The sequence below is a fragment of the Polyodon spathula genome, chromosome 8 (assembly GCF_017654505.1).
Source record: "Polyodon spathula isolate WHYD16114869_AA chromosome 8, ASM1765450v1, whole genome shotgun sequence".
Lineage (NCBI taxonomy): Eukaryota > Metazoa > Chordata > Actinopteri > Acipenseriformes > Polyodontidae > Polyodon > Polyodon spathula.
The window spans coordinates 16,887,753-16,907,166 of record NC_054541.1 but is presented as its reverse complement, the minus strand read 5'-3'; the positions used below and the strand labels follow the sequence as shown (position 1 = coordinate 16,907,166).

Sequence of the window (19,414 nt, the reverse complement as noted above, 5' to 3'; positions counted from 1 at the left end):
GTTTTACCACAACATGGGAACATTTTCAAATAATGGCCACACATTCATACGACTTCAAATGCAATATTGTTGGAGTAAATTATCAATACCCTTTTAAATAGGGATTCCTTGAGTATACTTCTAACCTTGTGAAACATTATTAAATTTGTGTGATTAAAATAAGCCTTTTTATTTGGACACACACATTAAATTGAACAATGTGAAAAAAATGATTGTTGAAGGTACATTGTGAGTCTGTAGCAGAGGTATAGATAGATGTGTGTGTGTGTGTGTGACGCAGTAGTATTTACTGTCTGCATTTAACTGACCTGCTGAAAGTCCTGGAAACTATTTTTCCGATTTTGGAGAAACTATGCATAAGCCTATCTTACAAGCTGTTACTCAACATGACACGGATATAGATCATGGTGATCTTTTTCCATGAACAGTACTGACACATGGATGTATTGTCTCGCTGTTCTTTCCTCCACACTCTGGCCTGTTTGCAGTTCTGAGTTTTGTACTGTGACAGGAAGGAATGTCTGAGTTTGTAGCCTTTGCCATCTTTAAGAAACCTCTACACTGTTCTCTGACTCTTCTCTTGAACCCTTTTGACTTTTGCCATGACGCTGTCAAGCTGAGTCTTCTCCCAGGACAGGCTATAGTTAGACAATCTGGACAAGTTCTGAAGCACTGCCATTGCAAGCAAATAATGTCTATGTTATTTATTAGGTGGGTACGGGCATACTGTTTTTTTTTTTTTTTTGGGGGGGGGGGGGGCAGTCATGTGATATGTGTGCTTTTTCAAGATAGAGACATAACATACCACAATAGCTAGTATAATATTATGTGGCTACCATGTTAAAAGTGCTTATGATTAACCCTCCTTGTAAAACAGGTGCTTGTACGATATTAGATATCTGCCTTATATGGCTTGATCTCAAAACAACGGGCTCCTTTTCAGGATCCTTTACTATGAACCACTTCCCCCAAAAAATATGTGTACGGATTTACAAACTGAAGAAGAGCTTAGATAGTACCTAGATAATAGGGTTAATTCTATGCAAATGCAATTCACTTTTTGTTTGGGCAAAATTTTGTTATTTAAAAAAAAAAGTTTTGTGCCTGTGGGATTTTTATTTTGATAGTTTGCCATGGCATGTAATAAGTACAGTACTACACAACATGCACAGTGACATGCCGTGATAATATGAAATGCAATGTTCACATGCAAGTACCTGGAAATAAATAGTGATCTGAGTGATCTGTCCAACAGCGTTTACATTTACTTTGTACAGAGTAGGACTACATTTGTTGTCATATTTGGCATGTTGTCATATTTATACTACTATTTATATTACTGGAAAGTTCTAGAATGTTCTAGAAGTTACTCCAAGTTTACTCAGCACTGAATCTATCTGGAATGTTCTGGAAAATAGGTAAATTTAAAAATATCACTGTCCTGGTCACAAAAGCAAAGTTTGTGGGGAATAATAGCCATTTTCTATACTTTTGAGACATAAGCAATTAGGAAATAACACTTACTACCCAGGAACCAAAAAAAATAAAATAATAATTGTTACACTGTGTAATCATTAGTAATTAAGTTCAATGAGAGAAGAAATATATATTACAGTAAACAATTATGTTTAAAGGTGATTACGACTAAGAGCAGTTAAACCCTGGGCCTTTTTGTAACTTTCTGGATTGGTTTTGAAAGCCCAGGCTGATAAACCCCACGTTTGTCTCTTTGAAGAATGCATTCATGAAATCAAAAGGTCTGTTTTTTTCTTTGTCATGTATCACGTCTTATCTTAATGTCAACAGACTTGAAAGCTTAAAGAGCCTACAGTATTGGATCAACAAACCATAGCTAAAAATAACCCAAACTGAAACAGATACCATACCGGTGATAATACAATTCTTTCATTTTTGCAAATTATTGAGTTACGTTTTTATTTTGTTTTCAATTTTTTTTGTTTATTTTACTTTGATTTATCAGACAACTCAAATATATAAGGGCTTGATATTCGCAAAACATTTTTTAGGAGCCATCTGTAAATCTGCAAAATCAGTGAAAATAATGAATTTCCCAGTTTTCCGGGAATGGATTTGGTGGTAATACTCAGGGACAGTCACCTGCTTATTTATCATAAACAGTTCACCTGCTTATTTTCATTGCGAATGCCAGTCATGGAAAGCTGGTGCAGTTAACATGTGTCAGTACCTAAGATCAGTCTTAAACCAAATATTTCATTTTTTTATTGAGTAAACACAGGCTCTCTAAGCTTCAAGCCATCACATGTATGTATACTACTCAGCAGTTCGCAGTTGAAAAGAATTGCTTGGCATTGCCTTTTTGTTACTGGAATGTTATGTGCCACAGATGACGTCTTCGCCTCAACATGTTTTGTTTAAATGCAATTTTCATTCGATAAAAAAAGACCAAAAGCTGATAAAAAGAAAAAACCTCCCCTTTTCTGTTGAGGCTAGGGCGGTGACATTTGATTGAAACATCTGGGGATCCAGAACGAAGGATAAATCTGGGGAACGGAAAAGGATGCTAAGTTTGCTTTTCATAATTATAAAAATAAGTTTACAATCTTCATTTTTCCTCAGCCATGTTAAATGCACTGACATTCCCAGGGCAAGACACCACTCTCTACACAGTGATAAGTGTAGTTTCTGCATACAAATTCACTCCATTTGCACCTTTCTTAGATAGGTTTGCCTTATTAAACTTACAAAACTAGTAACTAGCAAAGATGCACAGATAGCAGGAGCTCTTACTACTCAAGGTGTAACATCAACATTCTTTATTCTTTCCAATAAAGTGGTGTAAACTTGGGCTACTGCTTCATGAATATGACCACATATATTTAAATTCCATAACTCATTTCAGAGGAGAACAGGGGGCTAGACCTCTTTGTCATGGTTCAAATCCCCCAATGCCAATTTCATCCAAGCAAGGGGACAGGAAAAAGCACTAATACTACTGAAAGAAAGCTTACGGTATGTATACCAAATACAAGACAACCCTGATGATATAAAAAAGGCTTCACAGTTATAGCTGTTAACAGCGAATGGCAATCAATTAAAAAGCAGCCATTCAATCCACAAACTTTCTATATTGTTGCCACAAGGGCTTTTGTACGGAGTACTACATATCGATTTAGTCTCAGGAAAATGCTGTGGTAGTGGAAATGATAGGCTTGGGAGGTAGTGAGCAGCATGGCTCTGTTTGAACCCTTTCAGTCTGCACCCGGTGTGGAGTGTGGGGATAGACCGAGATTAACCTGAGAATCTGTCATGAACATTTGCTATCAAAATCTGTGTTACTATAAAATAAGCGAATTCGCTCTGGTGCAGTGCTAACATCTTGATTTGGATTCGGATATCAGAAACCTGCAGCACCTGGAGAGATTATGAAAGTGTGTGTTGTCTGTTTCAGAAAAGTTCTTGTCAAATCCATCACTTGCACATATGTATATAACAAATGTTTTAAGAAGGAGTATTTCTAATGTGTTGTGTACATTTATAAGGGTTATACTTATAGTTTTAGGTATTTTTAAAGCACTGGGAAATAATTCTCAGATGAGCGATTGCAGCTAACATTCACCGCTGTAATTTAAATGCACCCCATTAATCCACGTTGACTATAACATTTCATGAGATTTTAAATGCCCAACAAGATCAAAACAGGTTGAACACCGACATGTGAGGAGAGACAGTTAAATGACAAAATGTTTACTAATAGGCATGTGCACCATAATGAGCTCTGTGTTTGCTTTCTCTCCAGGCTCCAACTACTCGAGCCCATGTCCAGACCCTGCCAGTCTGAATGCCCACTGCGAGGTAGGCTTGGCGCCGGAGCACATCCCAAGGCCAGGAGCAGCCCTCACCTGGCAGGCTGCCATCGATGCAGCTCGCCAGGCCAAGTTGATGGGCACCAGCGCCCCCATATCCACTGTCAGCTCCACCCAGCGCAAGCGTCAGAACTACGGCAAGCAGAAGAAGCAGGGCACCGCCGCCACAACGCGCCCCCCTCGCGCCCTGCTCTGCCTCACGCTCAAGAACCCCATCCGCAGAGCCTGCATCAGCATCGTAGAGTGGAAATATCCTTTGGGGGTCTGGGAGAGGGGTAGTCTGATTGCAGGATAAGCAGCAATACCCAAGGGTCTGGGAGAGGGGTAGTCTGACTACAGGATAAGCTGCAATACCCAACACCCAAAAGATGACATTACCTTTTATTAAGTCATTCTGGGTTTGTAACCCTAATGCTTCCCATGTGGTGGGGGTTATGCATGTTGTGGTTTCGTTTAGAACCAAATGCTTCAGGAACACCTAAACATTTAAATCACAATTTGACCCAAAACTTTAACTTAATTACAAAATTGCTATTCAGTCCAAAGTCCTGCACAGATCAGATTTTTACGACCCACTTCCGATCCAGACCCGGTGTTGCAGCACAGTCTTATTACCTGTGACCCGACTCAACCCACTTTAATAAGACCTACAACTCGAGCCGCAAGTGTTTTTGTCCTTTACCTAGTGCCAGTGTCGACTGACTCTGTCAAGCTCTCACATTCACACACAGATATTCATATCATTCTCCACAGATTGAGTTTATACAATAGGCTATACAGCATGGTAGCTCTAGTGGTCCTGATATATTTTAACATAGTAACATATTAACTATCTCTACTTACTTTACTGTAAAATACCTGTCTATTCCTTTCGTGCCACCAGTTCAAAGGGAGCTAAACCTGTGCTTTCGCAAAGATGATGTACCAGTTTTGTGGCTGTCGTACACAAAATCATGATGACAGGTTTTACAAGAAAAGAATCCAGTCACATACTCATTATTTTCAATTGCTATGACTCCAAAAGAATTCCACACTTCTGATTTACCTCTCAAACTAATATCCACCACATGATATAAACCTGTGCTATCTTTTGTTTCACCTCGTCCAGAGACATTTTTAATATTACCAAGCAGACATGATAAAAGGATCTTGCAACGTATCAAACAAGCGACAATACAAACCGAGAAAACTGCTTAGTCAGCTGACTTCTCCCTAATCGCCTCCTGTTTTGGTGCAGGAAATACATTTACCTTCTAATACGTTATTTGGGAAAGGGTTACAGACAAGTACGCTGAAAGGACAGAAAACGCTTTTGGCGATTCAAATTCAGACCCGAGCCTGACCCGAAAATGACATTTTCTGACCCGCACCTGAACTAGAAACTGCAGAAAAGTTCACATTCCTACCTGAACCTCACCCATTTTGTGGGTCACCCGCAGCACTCTAATTCAAGCCTCCTATAGATGCTATTCAAAGTGTGGGTTTTATAGTATTATTGCTATTATATATCAAAACATACTGCAGATATGGAATTAACATTTTATCTTTGCTTTCTTTAATTTTTTTGTCTGTTTTTTTGCTGTACCATACTCACCTGTGCTGTACCATGCTCACCTATGCTGTACCAAGCTCATCTGTGTTGTACCATGCTCACCTGTGCTGTACTATACTCACCTGTGCTTTACCAAGCTCACCTATGCTGTACCATACTCACCTGTGCTGTACCATACTCACCTGTGCTGTACCATGCTCACCTGTGCTTTACCAAGCTTTCACTGTCCTTGACTACACTTTGCTTGCTGTAACCAAGGTTTAGCGTTTATGCTGGGAGGCAAATACACATTGGCCTTGATCCAGACTCAATTTGATACTGTGTTTCCATCATCTTTATCTTACCCTCAATCTGTCTGGCTTGTGAGTGATAAGCTATACATGTACAAGTATTGGATACTAATGATGAAACAGATAGTTAGACGAGTGTGAGTCATTCAGCAGCAAAGAGCCAAAAATATATATGTGTCCTCATTACACCCAAAGCTTTCTACAGAACTCCATTTGTTCTCCCTCTTTATGAAGGCAGACGATGAATCAGACAACTTTAGTTACACTTAGTATTTTCTTGAAGACTGCAGCAAGCAATTTTCTTCAAATACAACAAAATAAATTCCCATGAATTCAAAAAACTGTAGTTACCGTGGCATCACAGTAGTTTTTAAAAAAAAAAAAACAGTGGCCTACACTACATGAACTCTAGCAGTACAGTACTAGAGCGTATTGGCTGCTTTGTGATACTCGAGGTATACCACTGTTGTGTCATTCTACAAATACTGTACCATTGCAGCAGATATCATTGCATTGGCCCTATATTGCCATTAACAATCATATGATAAGGGATAACACCGGCTGTGGCCCCTTCACTCTCTGAAATAAGCCTCTCTGTCTCCCTTCTGATCCTGTGCACTCAGACCTGTTTATTAGATCTTTTTTCCACCTGTTGGAATAGAAATAGAAATGACACTTTCATTGCAGAGCAGTTTGTACCATGGCTTATGACATTAACTAAACCTGTCTGTTTCCAATCACGCTATCTGGATAATCCAGGAAGATTCAAACTGCTAACCAAATGGGAATCCTAATCTAAGGCAGGATGAAGTTGGCTCTTTCAGTCCAGCTCTTTGTTCCAACCATGTTCTCAATGGTTTCATTGAACAAACCTCCACCCAGGCCAAAATCATTAATATTTTACCATTATATTTAACATTAAATCAATGCTAATGGTGACACCATAGCTGTGCTTAATAATAGCTATGGCGGTGCCATAATTTTGATTTAATCTTGGCCCTGGAGTACAATGACTCTCCAGGGCCTGCATTGGTCATCCCTGATTTTAAGGTTTGGTTCTATTTGAAATTATAAATCATGCCCCCACTGGAACCACTTAATTTATAATGTCGCTGATAGTGTAGATCTCGCACGCAGAATGTCGATGACAAAGCATTCTAAAATTTGTAACTGCAGCAAGTTCTGTAACAGATGAAGTCAGTTAATATCTGAGTTTCATCTGTATTTTATTTGTATTTAATGACTTAATATATATTTGTAAGTGTTAGTGGGTTATCAAGTTCAGAGTGTACTTTCTCTTGCACTCTTTGTATGACAGACCCAACTCACTTCACTTGCGGGCCAGATGCATCAGAGTTTGATTAGAGATAGCCATCCTACACGTGTAAACATACACCATCACCATCATACACATCTGCTACTTTGAGTAAATTAGGAGCCTACACAGGACTATGGTTACTGGTAATGGCAAAATAAACACATATAAGAGAACATGTTTCCTCAAAAGGATACAGGGCACTGGTATTAAATAATTTTGGTAATCACTCAGCACTGTTTATGTATGTATATCAGTTAGGAACGTAACTTCTAAATAGTTTTAGAATCAAGACCACAATGCTTGGAAAATATTTCCCAAATCTGAAGTTAGCTGGAGAAGATGCATCTACTGTGTACAATCTCTTAAGTGTTTCTGGCACAGACTTGGTCATGACTGGCAGAGCCAAATGTGCAGCTTTAGATGCACCAAACCATGCTGGGCATGACATGGGCATGGCGAGCAACATGAGAGAACTGCCTCTTTGTAACCTTGCCATGTTGGTCCCATGTCAATATGCCATTAATGACCAGTGTAAAAGCTCTGGCCAAAAGTTTTGCATCACCCTATTTGAATTAATAATAATATAACGAATAATATTACGTTAACATATTGAATTACATACCACTTTGTAGTTTTTCATATACTTCCATAGACAAAAAAATATAAATAAAATGTGACATGGCTTCTGGTAGACTTTTACGATGTAATTTGTAGTTTCTTTGATGACATGATGTTAAATAAATTATTTTCAGATGTATTTTTGTTTATAATGATGTCTCCTAAAATCCTAGGTGATGCAAAACATTTGGCCATAGCTGTGGACTTTTGACCTTGTCCTTGAATTCACCCTGTACAAAAGTGCCTAATAATCAAAGCGAGTTCCTTGGAGTGCCAGAGATGTTCTGTCAATTTGTTTCCCTCACTTTATTACAGCCACGCGACTGTCTGTGCTTATCTTGGACCTATCGGACCTAATCCTGGCTGAGGGGGCGGACAATGGCTGTTGCAGGAACAGCTGTTTAGTTTCTAAACAGAAGTGTTCTGACAGTTTCAAGCATTAGTGCGCGCCAGCTGCGTGCCTAACTTCCTTAACTCCCTGTCCTCAGACCCTTTGAAATAATCATTTTGCTGACTATTTTTGCTAACTGCGTGGCCTTAGCTGTCTACATTCCTTTCCCTGAAGACGACTCCAATGCCACCAACTCCAATCTGGTAAGTGGACTCTGGGTTTTTCCTTCTGTTCTTGCTGGTTTTAGATAGATTCATATCTGTAACACTGCTGCTGGAATGTAAGCTGTTTGTTGGTGTATGTATGTTTTGGTCCAATATAATGTATAGTAAATGGGACAACAAATGTCTATGTGTATTAAGAGAATATCGGCAAGTTAAGTGGCTGGCATACACAGCCGATTGTTATTTGACTGTTTTTTAAGGGACTTTTTATTTGAAAGGTACTGATTTTGAGAATAAAGCATGTTAGAAACTAAGTACAGTACAGTATGTTAAAGTCATGTTAAAGTCATTAATGGGGTTTCTTTGTGTCAGGTTGTGGCTTGCAGTAGGTGAAACTGACACTATGATTTACTGAAAGATCCTTAGCCGTCTCTAATATTGTATATTGAACAGAAACCCACCTTTCTCAATAAAGAGTGTATAGGTTGTGTATAGGCTCTCTACAGGTGTCCAAAAGGATTTGTAAATTGGCTTTGTAAATACAGGTGTTTTAATGAAATAACATTCAAAGATTGAGACACAGCTTTGAGGTGCAACCTCCAACACCAGACCTCCTTCCCCCGGAAGGTAGATACACTTGCTGGGGAGGTGTTGAAGAGGGGAAGAAGCTGGACGTGGCCTTTATAAGATTGGTTAGCTAAGAGGATTTAGCAAAGCGGACTGAGCCTTGCCCCATGATCCTACTGTGAGCTTCATGAGATATTTTGGGTAGCAGATTGGCTTGCCTGTTAGTCAGAGAAAATTAGTTAATCATCAGAAAAAGTTAGTTATCTCTAATTCTAGTGAAAGCTACGAAACACAATCTCAATTATAGGCATGGAGCCCCCCAAAAAGGATATTATTACTAAATATTATTACTTTTTCCCTCCCGATCCTTTCAAAACAATGCATGAGGATGGACATAGACCATTCTCTTTATCGAGTATGAGATGTCAGATCTTCTGTCTTGCCCATAGTGAAACTGATGTGCAACAAGACGATGGAGGAGATGCAGCCTTATAAGACGCGCTTTATTTTCTGTGCCAGTCTTCAGCACTTTCTTTTTTTATTCAGCAAGCAAACACAGAGTCCCATCATCAGGCCCACAGCGTAGGTTGTTGATGCTGCATCTGACAGTTCGAATCCCAACATTTGTATCTTGTGGCACATGTCTCTAAATGGTTTCTGCATGGATGTTAATTGGTGAGTCAGGACAATACACTCTTGTCAAAGCCCTAGGCTGATGCTGAACCACTCAGTAACTCCCTATCGCCTTCCGATCAGCTGACCGCTGCCTGCTGCTCAATGTAGGCTTGAGTGGGAAACCCCATATCGAGGGATTCAGCAGTCTAATGGAGCTGCTTTTACACTATTAGTGTAGACAAGTCAGCTAATTTACAGTGAGTCACAAGGTACTGTAAGTGCCTCAAGGTATGTCTGTCCATCTGTATGGGTGTCACACATTACAGTATTAAATATATCTGCAGAACCGCATATCCAATCGTGGTATTGCAACATTCCTTACATACTTTACTGCAGAGTATCAGAATCAGGTGGTATACTGCATGGAGGCGCCTGTCTGGCTTTTATATGATACTGACTGCTATCATTTTGTAATTACTGGCAAGGATCTGTGTAACTATCATACTTGTTTAGTTTAGGGTCAGATAGGACCAGCCTATCTGTCTGTCACTCTCATACACATTTTTGTCATAGCTCTGTATAGGCCTTTCAGATTGCATTAGGCTATGTTTAAATACATCTGCTCTCTTTCTTCTCAAATCCACTTGTATCTGATGAAAAGACCTATCATAAGTAGTCTTGAAAGCGTGTATATTTTTAACTTCTATGTTGGTCCTATAAAACGGAAACTTTCTATTTTATTCATCTTTGGACCAAAACAGCTAACATAACAATTTACAAAATATTGAGGAATTATGAGGACCTCCTGTATATGCTTACATTGGTTTGTGTTTACTGTATACAAATAATGTACTTTTCTTGACAAACTATACACTGGTATAAGACCAGTGTGATTTTCTAAGTGAAGGCTAGAGTTGTTATCAGACAGTGTCTGCCAAGTTTACACATTCTTGTAAACATGAAAACTAACAGCAGTAAACTAAACTTCATTCATTTGGATGTGCAGTGATTGTGACAAATTGACAAGTATTCTAATGCCCATCTCATGCAATTAAAATAAAACATTATAAAGCAATCCCTCTTTATTTAATAAGCCATACAGAATACACTAGAGTTAGTAACACTTTTAGATATGAGTGGCTAATGTCTCAGGGTTCAGGGAAACATTTAGGGAATGGCTGTGAAAGTCATATTTTTTTTAAATAATACATTTTGTTTAGCAAGTGATGAATAGTCAATGTAATGATATGCTGATTTGGCTTATGTTGTTGTTTCTGAGAACCGAATGGTGATTACACTTAGGGATGCAGTTTTTAAAGAAATATAGACCATATACTGTAGGTTGATTGACAGATTTAACAACCTCTAACTGTATTCTTGTTATTAATTTTGTAATCCAATAATGCAACTTGCCAGTGCCATTTTAGAAATAAGAAATAAGCCAGGACAGGGTGGGCACTGTTGTCAAGTGGAGTTTCCCTTCTGCAAAACATACACATTAATAAACAACATAATTTGTCTTTCATAAACACTAGAATAACATGGTCTGTTGTAGCTGTTCTTCAGAGCATTTCTTTAAATAGGAGGTTGTTTTTTACTTTGTAAGTATTACTGTTTGGATTTGTTGCTTGCTTCCTCACAAGTGGCTTCTATCAAGTAATGTGTAGAACATAATTCCACAGTCCATTCTCCAGGTCTCTGTATAGATGGAGATATTTGTTAAGGAGAGATGTTACAGAGTTGTATATTGCAGGGGTATGAATTATTATTAACAGCAGCTTTGTATCACGCTGGGGTAAAAGTGTCATCTGAAGGAGTGGTGTGTGTGTGTGTGTGTGTGTGTGTGTGTGTGTGTGTGTGTGTGTGTGTGTGTGTGTGTGTGTGTGTGTGTGTGTGTGTGTGTGTGTGTGTGTGTGTGTGTGTGTGTGTGTGTGTGTGTGTGTGTGTGTGTGTGTGTGTGTGTGTGTGTGTGTGTGTGTGTGTGTGTGTGTGTGTGTGTGTGTGTGTGTGTGTGTGTGTGTGTGTGTGAGACAGACAGAGAAGGAGAGAGTGTTTTTTGAGTCACTCCGTCCTTCACCAGTGGGGCAGGCAACTAAACAATCCTGCTCGACTACAATCATCCGTCACTCCTTTGCTAATGTCTCTAATGACAGGGAGCGCGCTTACAAATCATTTTGTGTTCTGTTCTTTTCTAACAAGGGGACAGGTTAATGTATAGAGGCCCAAGCTTTTGCTGCGGATGCCTGCCTACTGTCCTGCCAAGTGTAACTTGACAGTGTCTTGGGTGGTCGTTGGTTGCATGTTTAAAGCTAGCACAGGCATTGTATGAATATTTGAAGGTGGTATTAATGTTTACTGTCATGTCTTTTGTCTGGCTGACTAATTGTGGTTAATGGACGTTGCAAGGAGAGTGCTTCTGAATGGAGGGGGCTGTCTGTCTCTGTCTCTGGCTGAAGGGCAGACTTTCACAATACAGGACCAAAAATTCAAAATACCACTGCTTCCTGCTTGTACGAGATATTCTGTGCTATATCTTCCGAGTCATGACATTCATACTGAATGAGGCATTTCTATGTGTTATGTCATCTTTGTGTAATTTGTGTGGATGTTTTACAAAATGGCCTTCAGAATTATTGGGGCTCTATCATTTTTTATTATACACCAAAGAAAACATTACTTGTATAAAAAACATATTACAGTGTGCATATATAAATGGTTTATGTATTATTTATTATCTTTGTTTATTTACATCGAATACACAGAGGGGTGTTTACTTACAAAGCATTTTCAAAACTGATTTGCTGGTAGGATGGGACCAGCAAATCAGATGCTAGTTAACACAAGCAGGAAAAGAAGAGAACTTTCGCAGGGAGCTCACCTAGGGCAGTGCTGTGTGTGCGACTCGTAATTTAGGGTTAGGGTTAGGTATTGGGTTAGGGTTAGGTTTTGGGGCTGGGTTTGGTCATTGTACATTTAGCTAGTTGACTGAGTAAATGATCTGTAATTTATATATATATATATATTTTTAAATCTTTCCGTCACTTTATCAAGGGAAATAGTTTAAAAGGGCCATGTTAATACAGAGCTTTTTTAAATGCAGGTGACATTAGCACATAATCTTGCACTGAGATGGCCTAATTATATATGAATCCATTCATAATTTTTATTAGACTTATTCATGTTAGATGGGCTCTATAAACTCGGTAACAATTGCGCATGCAGCATTACCCTGTGTGAGTTGCCTGTGAGAGTTACACTATGTGAGTCTGCCTTCTACAGCAATACCCCTCTCAGGCAGGGGGTTAGGTACATTTTCGTTCATAAACTTAAATAATGTTATTAACTAGGCGTGTTACAAAAATGTAATTATTTAATTGATTTTCCAGTATTTATATAGATGTATATAATGAGGAATGGAATCGATCGAAAAATTGATTTTCGATTTAGTCATAGCAGCTCTAGTACAGAATACAAGTCTACACTTAACTCTAGCCCTGCCTTTAAAAGTGGATTGCTTCTGGTGCATTGTTCAAATGGAAACAGGAGGCTCTTGTCTAGTGTTGAAGGTTTCTGTGATTTGGGCCACTCCACCATGTCCCTGAAGGATACTTGCATGGGCAACTTCAACTTTCCCATGATTGTGGCTGAATAGCTGCACATGGCTCTTACACACTTTTATATAGGTCTTGTGAATCACACAACAAACCAGGTGACAACATACATTTACATTGCAAACAAGGTGATTTTCCCATTTTACTAGCATTCTTGAGTTTTCTTTAGCCAGTCAGTGCAATTGCTCTGCAATTTTTTCCAAGGTAAGTGACATTATTACAGTGTACAAACTACATAATATCTCAAAGGTATAAAGTACTTTCTTTGAGGAGCTCTGGGAAGCAATCCAGATTTCAAATCCATATTTAGGGCATGGTTAGAACAAAATCCTGTACTGTAATGGCCCTGTAGGACCTACGTTTTGATTAAGGGAAAAAAAAAAAGCCTCAAATATAATACATTTACACCCGCTTACAACAAGGACATTTCATTATTTCGCGTCCCCAACATCTGCCTGTAACTGTTTATGCTGTACCATTTAAAATTGTAAAAACTGTACTAAAGGCCAGAGGAGCCCCTTTTTAATGTGGGCTTGTGATAGGGGAGACTTGCGCTGCCTATCAGGCACATTTGTGATCCTGTAGGGGGAGGTTGGGAGCCTCGTGACGTACGCCTGTCAATTATGTCAATGACACAGAGAGGTTGGGTGAGGATGTGTCACGTCTCTGTCTCTAAGTGGTCAGGAGGCGGGTCTTGGGGGGGGTCGATCGACTGCACCGCCAAGTACCACCGTGTGATCCTGGTGTTGTTGTCTTTCATGCGATGAAGCCATGCTAAGGGGGCATGACCTGTGATTAGGGTGAAGTGTCGCCCCAGGAGGTAGTACCAGAGTGACTCGACTGCCCACATTACTGCCAGGCACTCTTTCTTGATGATACTATAATTTTTCTCGTCGGGAAGGAGCTTCCTGCTGATATACAGGACTGGGTCGTCGCTTCCCCGCACCTCCTGAGACAATACTGCCTGACAGACGAAAAGATCTCGCCAATTACTTCCTCTTTCTTAGCCCATAGGAAGGACGAGTCTGTCACAACAGCAAACCAATCTTTGAACTGCTTGCAGTCCCGTTCCAGAATGACAGACAGTAGCAAGTGAGAACACAAACCTTTGGATAAGTGCACATATACCGGTGAATACATTTAATATTAACCTGACCCGTTATTTGTTTATGCCCCGGTGAGATTAACCCTTCTTGTATTAGGGACTGACCACACCCTGAATTCAAGAGCACTTGGGTTTGTGTACCATCCACTGTCACAGGAATGACAAAAACCGTCTGCTGGAGTGAGTCTACTGAACAGTCTTACCAATGTAGGATGAAATCACATTCCACAGCAGGGCAATGCCGATCGATGTGACCCACCTCTCGGCATGTCCAACACCTCGGTGGACTGGTTTCTCACTTTGAAGCTTCACCAGGAGGTTGGAAAACAGAAGCCATCAAAGGGGCTCAACGGTAAGGTGGCTGCGTGAGACCCTGGTCCGACACCGCAACAGCTCGTGGGTGACCCCATCCTGTAACGGTTCTCAGGCCGGGAGCTACCGCTTCCACACCCCATCCAAATATCTGGCTACCCCTCCCCCAGTCTCTTCACAATCCCTTGGGTCTGTCATGGGGGGTGATGCTGGAGTACCGGCTTTTCTAGGTGGCTTAGTGGATGTTGGTTTCTGTGCCTGGTACTGTTCCGTCAGCTGCACTGTCTGATCCAATGTGGCTGGTGCCAGTCATTGCACCCACAGACGCGCCCTCGGAGCCAAGCATTCCAGGAATCGCTCGACCACCATCACCTCCACCAGCCTGGCTTTGGTGGTCACATCTGGGTTCAGCCAATCCATGGCTTAATCTTTAAGGTGATGAGCGATGGTGTTCCCCCTCCTCATTTCCTCCAGAAGCCCTCTGGAGTAGCACCGACTCAGTTGATAGCCATCATCAGAGTGGGGTAGTCCATCATCCCACTTGGGTACGTAATAATTATGAAATCACATGTAGCGGCTGTCTTCCTCAGCAGGGCCAATGTTTAGCTTGAGAAGCTGTCAGGGTGGAGCGACCTTAGCTAGGGGCCACCAGCCAGCAACTCCATGCAGGTGTAGCTGGACTCGAGACCCACTCCTGGAGCCACTAGCTGCCAGCCCAGCTCCCTGCACATGTGCAGGCAGGGAGAGTGCTGACACATTGCTTGAGCGCTGCCAATACCACTCTTGTGTGCCTGAGGTTGTTTTTCTTTTGTAATATATCCTGATTAATTTTGGGACATGTTCTTTCATTAACATCTTTTTAAAAGGGTTACAGAACATCCTGCAGTGTACAGAATGTACTGCCTTACCTGTGCTGTACAGGACATCCCCTTGTTGTCTTGTTTCCTTATTATGGTTACACTATCAAATAATGGTCCCAAATTCCTGTCCTATTCCTGTGTTGTTCCACTTGAATTCATTATGAATTCATGACCATTTTATATAATTATATTCTGGGCTAGAAAAATCATTACAAAATAACAATGAAACACGTGTTATTCAGATGTTACTAATATACAGTCCTATAAAACTATCGAAAATCAAAAACTGTCAAAATCTATCGAAAGTGTTCTGAACTAGTTTCTTAGGTCAGTCTCCCTCATGCTCCTTCCTTGTTTTCTGCTCCCACAATAGTAATCGTTTCAATCAGAGGATCATCCTTGCTGTAGGAAGGGAGCATGGTCTGGATACACAATGATGCTCTTAAGACAGATCCTCTTTCTTCTGGCAAATGAACCCAGAAAAAGAGAGAAACGTGTTTTATTTATAACCCATAATGTGTGTACAAACATCATGATTTATAATTGAGCTACTTTAACTAAGAGAGGGATGTTATGTGCTGCAATGCTTGCAGGGATGGTGGTGGAATTATGGGGAAGTAAAGGCGTGTAGTCACTGTGTTACTTTTGCAGCTTCAAACTCCCATGAATATCAGTTCATTTTCCTGTTTGTATAATCAGAAAATGCATAATTAAGTTACTGTATATCCGAGAGACACAACAACAAACGTTACTTGTTTTTTTTTTCTTCTAATACTTTGTATTAATTGTCTTTCTAAACAATTGTTATCATTAGCAAACAGGTGTGATTAATCAATTAATCGATTAACTGTCCGGTCTATTAATCAATCAATAGAAAATGTTAAAAATAAACCCCCTAATAAAAAGCAGCGTTATGTATCTAAAGAATTAACAATATAACAAATGTTTTTCATGTTCATTTTTCCAGATAGGAAGAACTTACATGCTTTGTTTTAAACATTTAGCAAGCCAGTAACAACAGTAGACAAAGGGATAAAGGGTCTTCTGTTTGAATGGTCCATATTCTGCCACTCTTTAACTCCATAGTAACCCTGCTGGACTGATTTATTGACCCACTCATTAGCATTACCACATACAATAAAAAATACAGGTAAATGAGGTCTGTGAAAAGTCAGGTTTGTAATTTCTAGGGTGGCTGTATTTAGATATGCTCCTGTTAAGAACCTTTTGTGTACTAGCAGGTATACTGCAGCTCATATTCTTCCATGGCAACTCTATGAACAAACTAATGACTTTTAGATTGTAACTTGTCAGTACAGGCCAGATGGGGTAAAAAGTCTCCAGGGTAATAGTATTGTCTGTGCGTGGGCGGGTGTCTGTTAAAGTATGACTTCCGATGTCTCAGGCATTGTGTGTTTGACCCAACAGCGATTTTGAAGTTATTGCTTTGCGTCCCCCGGTAATAGGAAAATGCCAGTCATCTGCCTGTTTTTAGCCATCGAGCTACAGCTATTAATAGGCCTAGGAAAAATGTTAAGCATTTCTTCATGTCCTATTAACAAAAACGCTCCTTGCTTAGCAAAGGAACAGTGGGCAGTTGCTACATTACAGGCTGATTGCAAGCATTCTCCAGTGTTGCCGAGGCCTGGTGAGGAAGAGCTCTTGATTGAGGCTTATGGAGCTGCTGGAACAGGATGCAATGCGGCCCGGAGGATAGAGCCAGGCACTGAGCCGCCACTCAATATGAGAGTGACCTCCTTGGGGGAAGCTTTCTGCAAGCACAGTAACTCCTTGCAGCAATGAAGACTAGAATAATATCGTTAAAATATACAGCCCACCCTCTTTCCATCTGTCTGCTTACACTGATAAAGAAGTAACTACAGTTGTTCTGTCTTGCACAGGGTTAGAAACTGACTAGATATGTTTAGGTATATTAGTTAACAGTGTTTAGGTATATTATTGAAATGACCAGGTGCCAGGAATTTGAGCACAGGCCCCTGGTAAATCTGAATAGATCTCACTTATCACAACATGTACAGCATGCCGTCTGTAGGTTTACTACTGGGAGATTCAAACCCTGGACACACAATTGACTTTAGTAGTACATACAGTTAGCGCCTTATCTTTTTTTGCAAGTAATTTCTGTTTCATACAGAGAGTAACACTGACAGTATTGAACATACCACATCCCATTTCTTTAACAAACCTGTCAAACTGAGCTTGGATCCCTGTGGTTGAACCTTGCCCAGCTGCCTCAGCTGACTCCATTCCCTTGGTCACGCTGCACTGGCGCCAGTGACGAAGCACTTCTCCAGCGACGGCAGCCTCTGATTTATACCTGTCTCACCTTTTTCATCATCCTGAGAGTCCCATAAAAACTGGAGAGCAGTCCGGCCGGCGCAACATTAATTACAAAGTCTTTTTTTCCATTTATAGCTGGCACAAGCTTCTCTTGAAATCACATTCACCACCCGAGCGACATGCCACTCTTTCAGTCATTATCCAGTGCAGGACAGTGCTGGTGGAATAAAGGGTACTCGGACCGATTGAGACTGGAAGAAGATCAGAAACCCCAAGATGAGTTCAGTTACCACAGATTCCAGACAGCAGGCAACTGTCCACTTTTATGCTATGTGTGGCTCTAATTGCTTTAAACTACAATGGGAAGTTGTGTTTTCCTGGAATAATAATATACTGAGCATCAAAAGAAACTTATCACTTATATTAGAGCATCAAAAGAAACATCACTTATATTTGAACATCAAAAGAAACGTATCACTTATATTAGAGCATCAGAAGAAACTTATCACTTATGTTTGGATAAAATTCACTAGATGTGATCAGAAAATGACTTGCAGTGCAGTGACTATTTATTGTGCTGATTAACACTTGACATTATGAAGATGCAGCAAAATGATCTGTCGATCTTGGGCTGGTGTTGTGACAGGGTGTGTCTGGTTATACTATCTTGCCAGGTTTGAAATTGCTGGCTGTGAGCACCCAAGTACACTGCCCTAGTTCAGTCTCCAACATGCCGATTGCACAAAAGCGCTGCTCTCTTGACAGACATGGCATATTGTTTTTTTTTTTCTGTGATTTTCTTTATTGCTTATATTCAAGCTTGCAATTCAACAGCTGAAATCAATCCATATCCAGTGTCCAATCAACTGTCTCACTAATTAGGTGATTAAGTGCATATGCTTCAGTCATAGTCACTCAAGCTTGTCATGGTCAAGGATGAATGATCGAGTGATTAAAAAGAAACCAAAAACATTTTGTCAGTGTCCATCATTTATATCCCTTATTTATATGCCTTATTGTTATTATAACTATTATAACCTTTATAAATGTGTTATAATAGTGATACGTTTCTTTTGATGCTCAGTATATTTATCCTTAAAAGGGAATTTCCTTTTGGCACACGCCTCACTTGGCACAATTTGTTCAGGGATTGCAACTTCTTAGAAGAAAATTAAAGTAATAACAGAAAAAAGGGTAGTAAAGTGAGAACCCCGTTATTGGCCGACATGGCAAAGACATATTCTGAACCATAAAAAGCCATTTAAAAAAATGTAATAAAGTGTTTTTCTATTAGAAACAACTTTTAAACACCAGCCAAAATCCAGATGAATACCAATAGATCAGGATAGGTCAGTAAACTCAGGGCATATCATAGAAAAACTACACTGACTTACATCCACAGCTGGTAGAATTACAGTAGCATCTCATAATAAATGGCCATGCATAGTTTCATCAAAGCCAGGGATGTGGTTCCCATATATCATTTTCAACTGTATAGTAAACCAGGTGTCAATACGGCAAAAACGATGTTCAACATAACCTGCATAAAGTATTTTTTATCACTACAAAAGTCCAGGTAAAGTTGAAGGATTGGTCACGAAGATGCTGTCTTCACTGATAAGAAACCTACACTGGTAGTTAGTGCTGCACAAACCAATTATGTTGATTGGACTAATTTACCATTCCAAAGTGAAGAAACAGCTGCCTGGGTTTGTGATGAGTGCTGCTTTTCTTAGACTCTGTGGAGAACAGCAACCCACACAAACCCAAGTAGCTGTTTCTTCACTTGTTTCACTCTGAATGGTAAATAACCCAATCAACACCAATGCCTCTCACCTGTGGAGAGCTCGTTCTGAATAATCGAA

The 19,414-nt window shown here is 40.0% G+C and overlaps 1 protein-coding gene across 1 annotated transcript in view; it reads left to right on the top strand.

Annotated features, from left to right (window-relative positions):
• Positions 1–19,414, top strand: part of LOC121319532 (voltage-dependent L-type calcium channel subunit alpha-1C-like) — a 326,930-nt gene that overhangs the window by 45,049 nt on the left and 262,467 nt on the right. The window contains exons 2-3 of the mRNA XM_041257053.1: positions 3,779–4,096; positions 8,114–8,217. Of these exons, the coding sequence (XP_041112987.1) occupies positions 3,779–4,096; positions 8,114–8,217 (422 nt within the window). The remainder of the gene's footprint in view (positions 1–3,778; positions 4,097–8,113; positions 8,218–19,414) is intronic.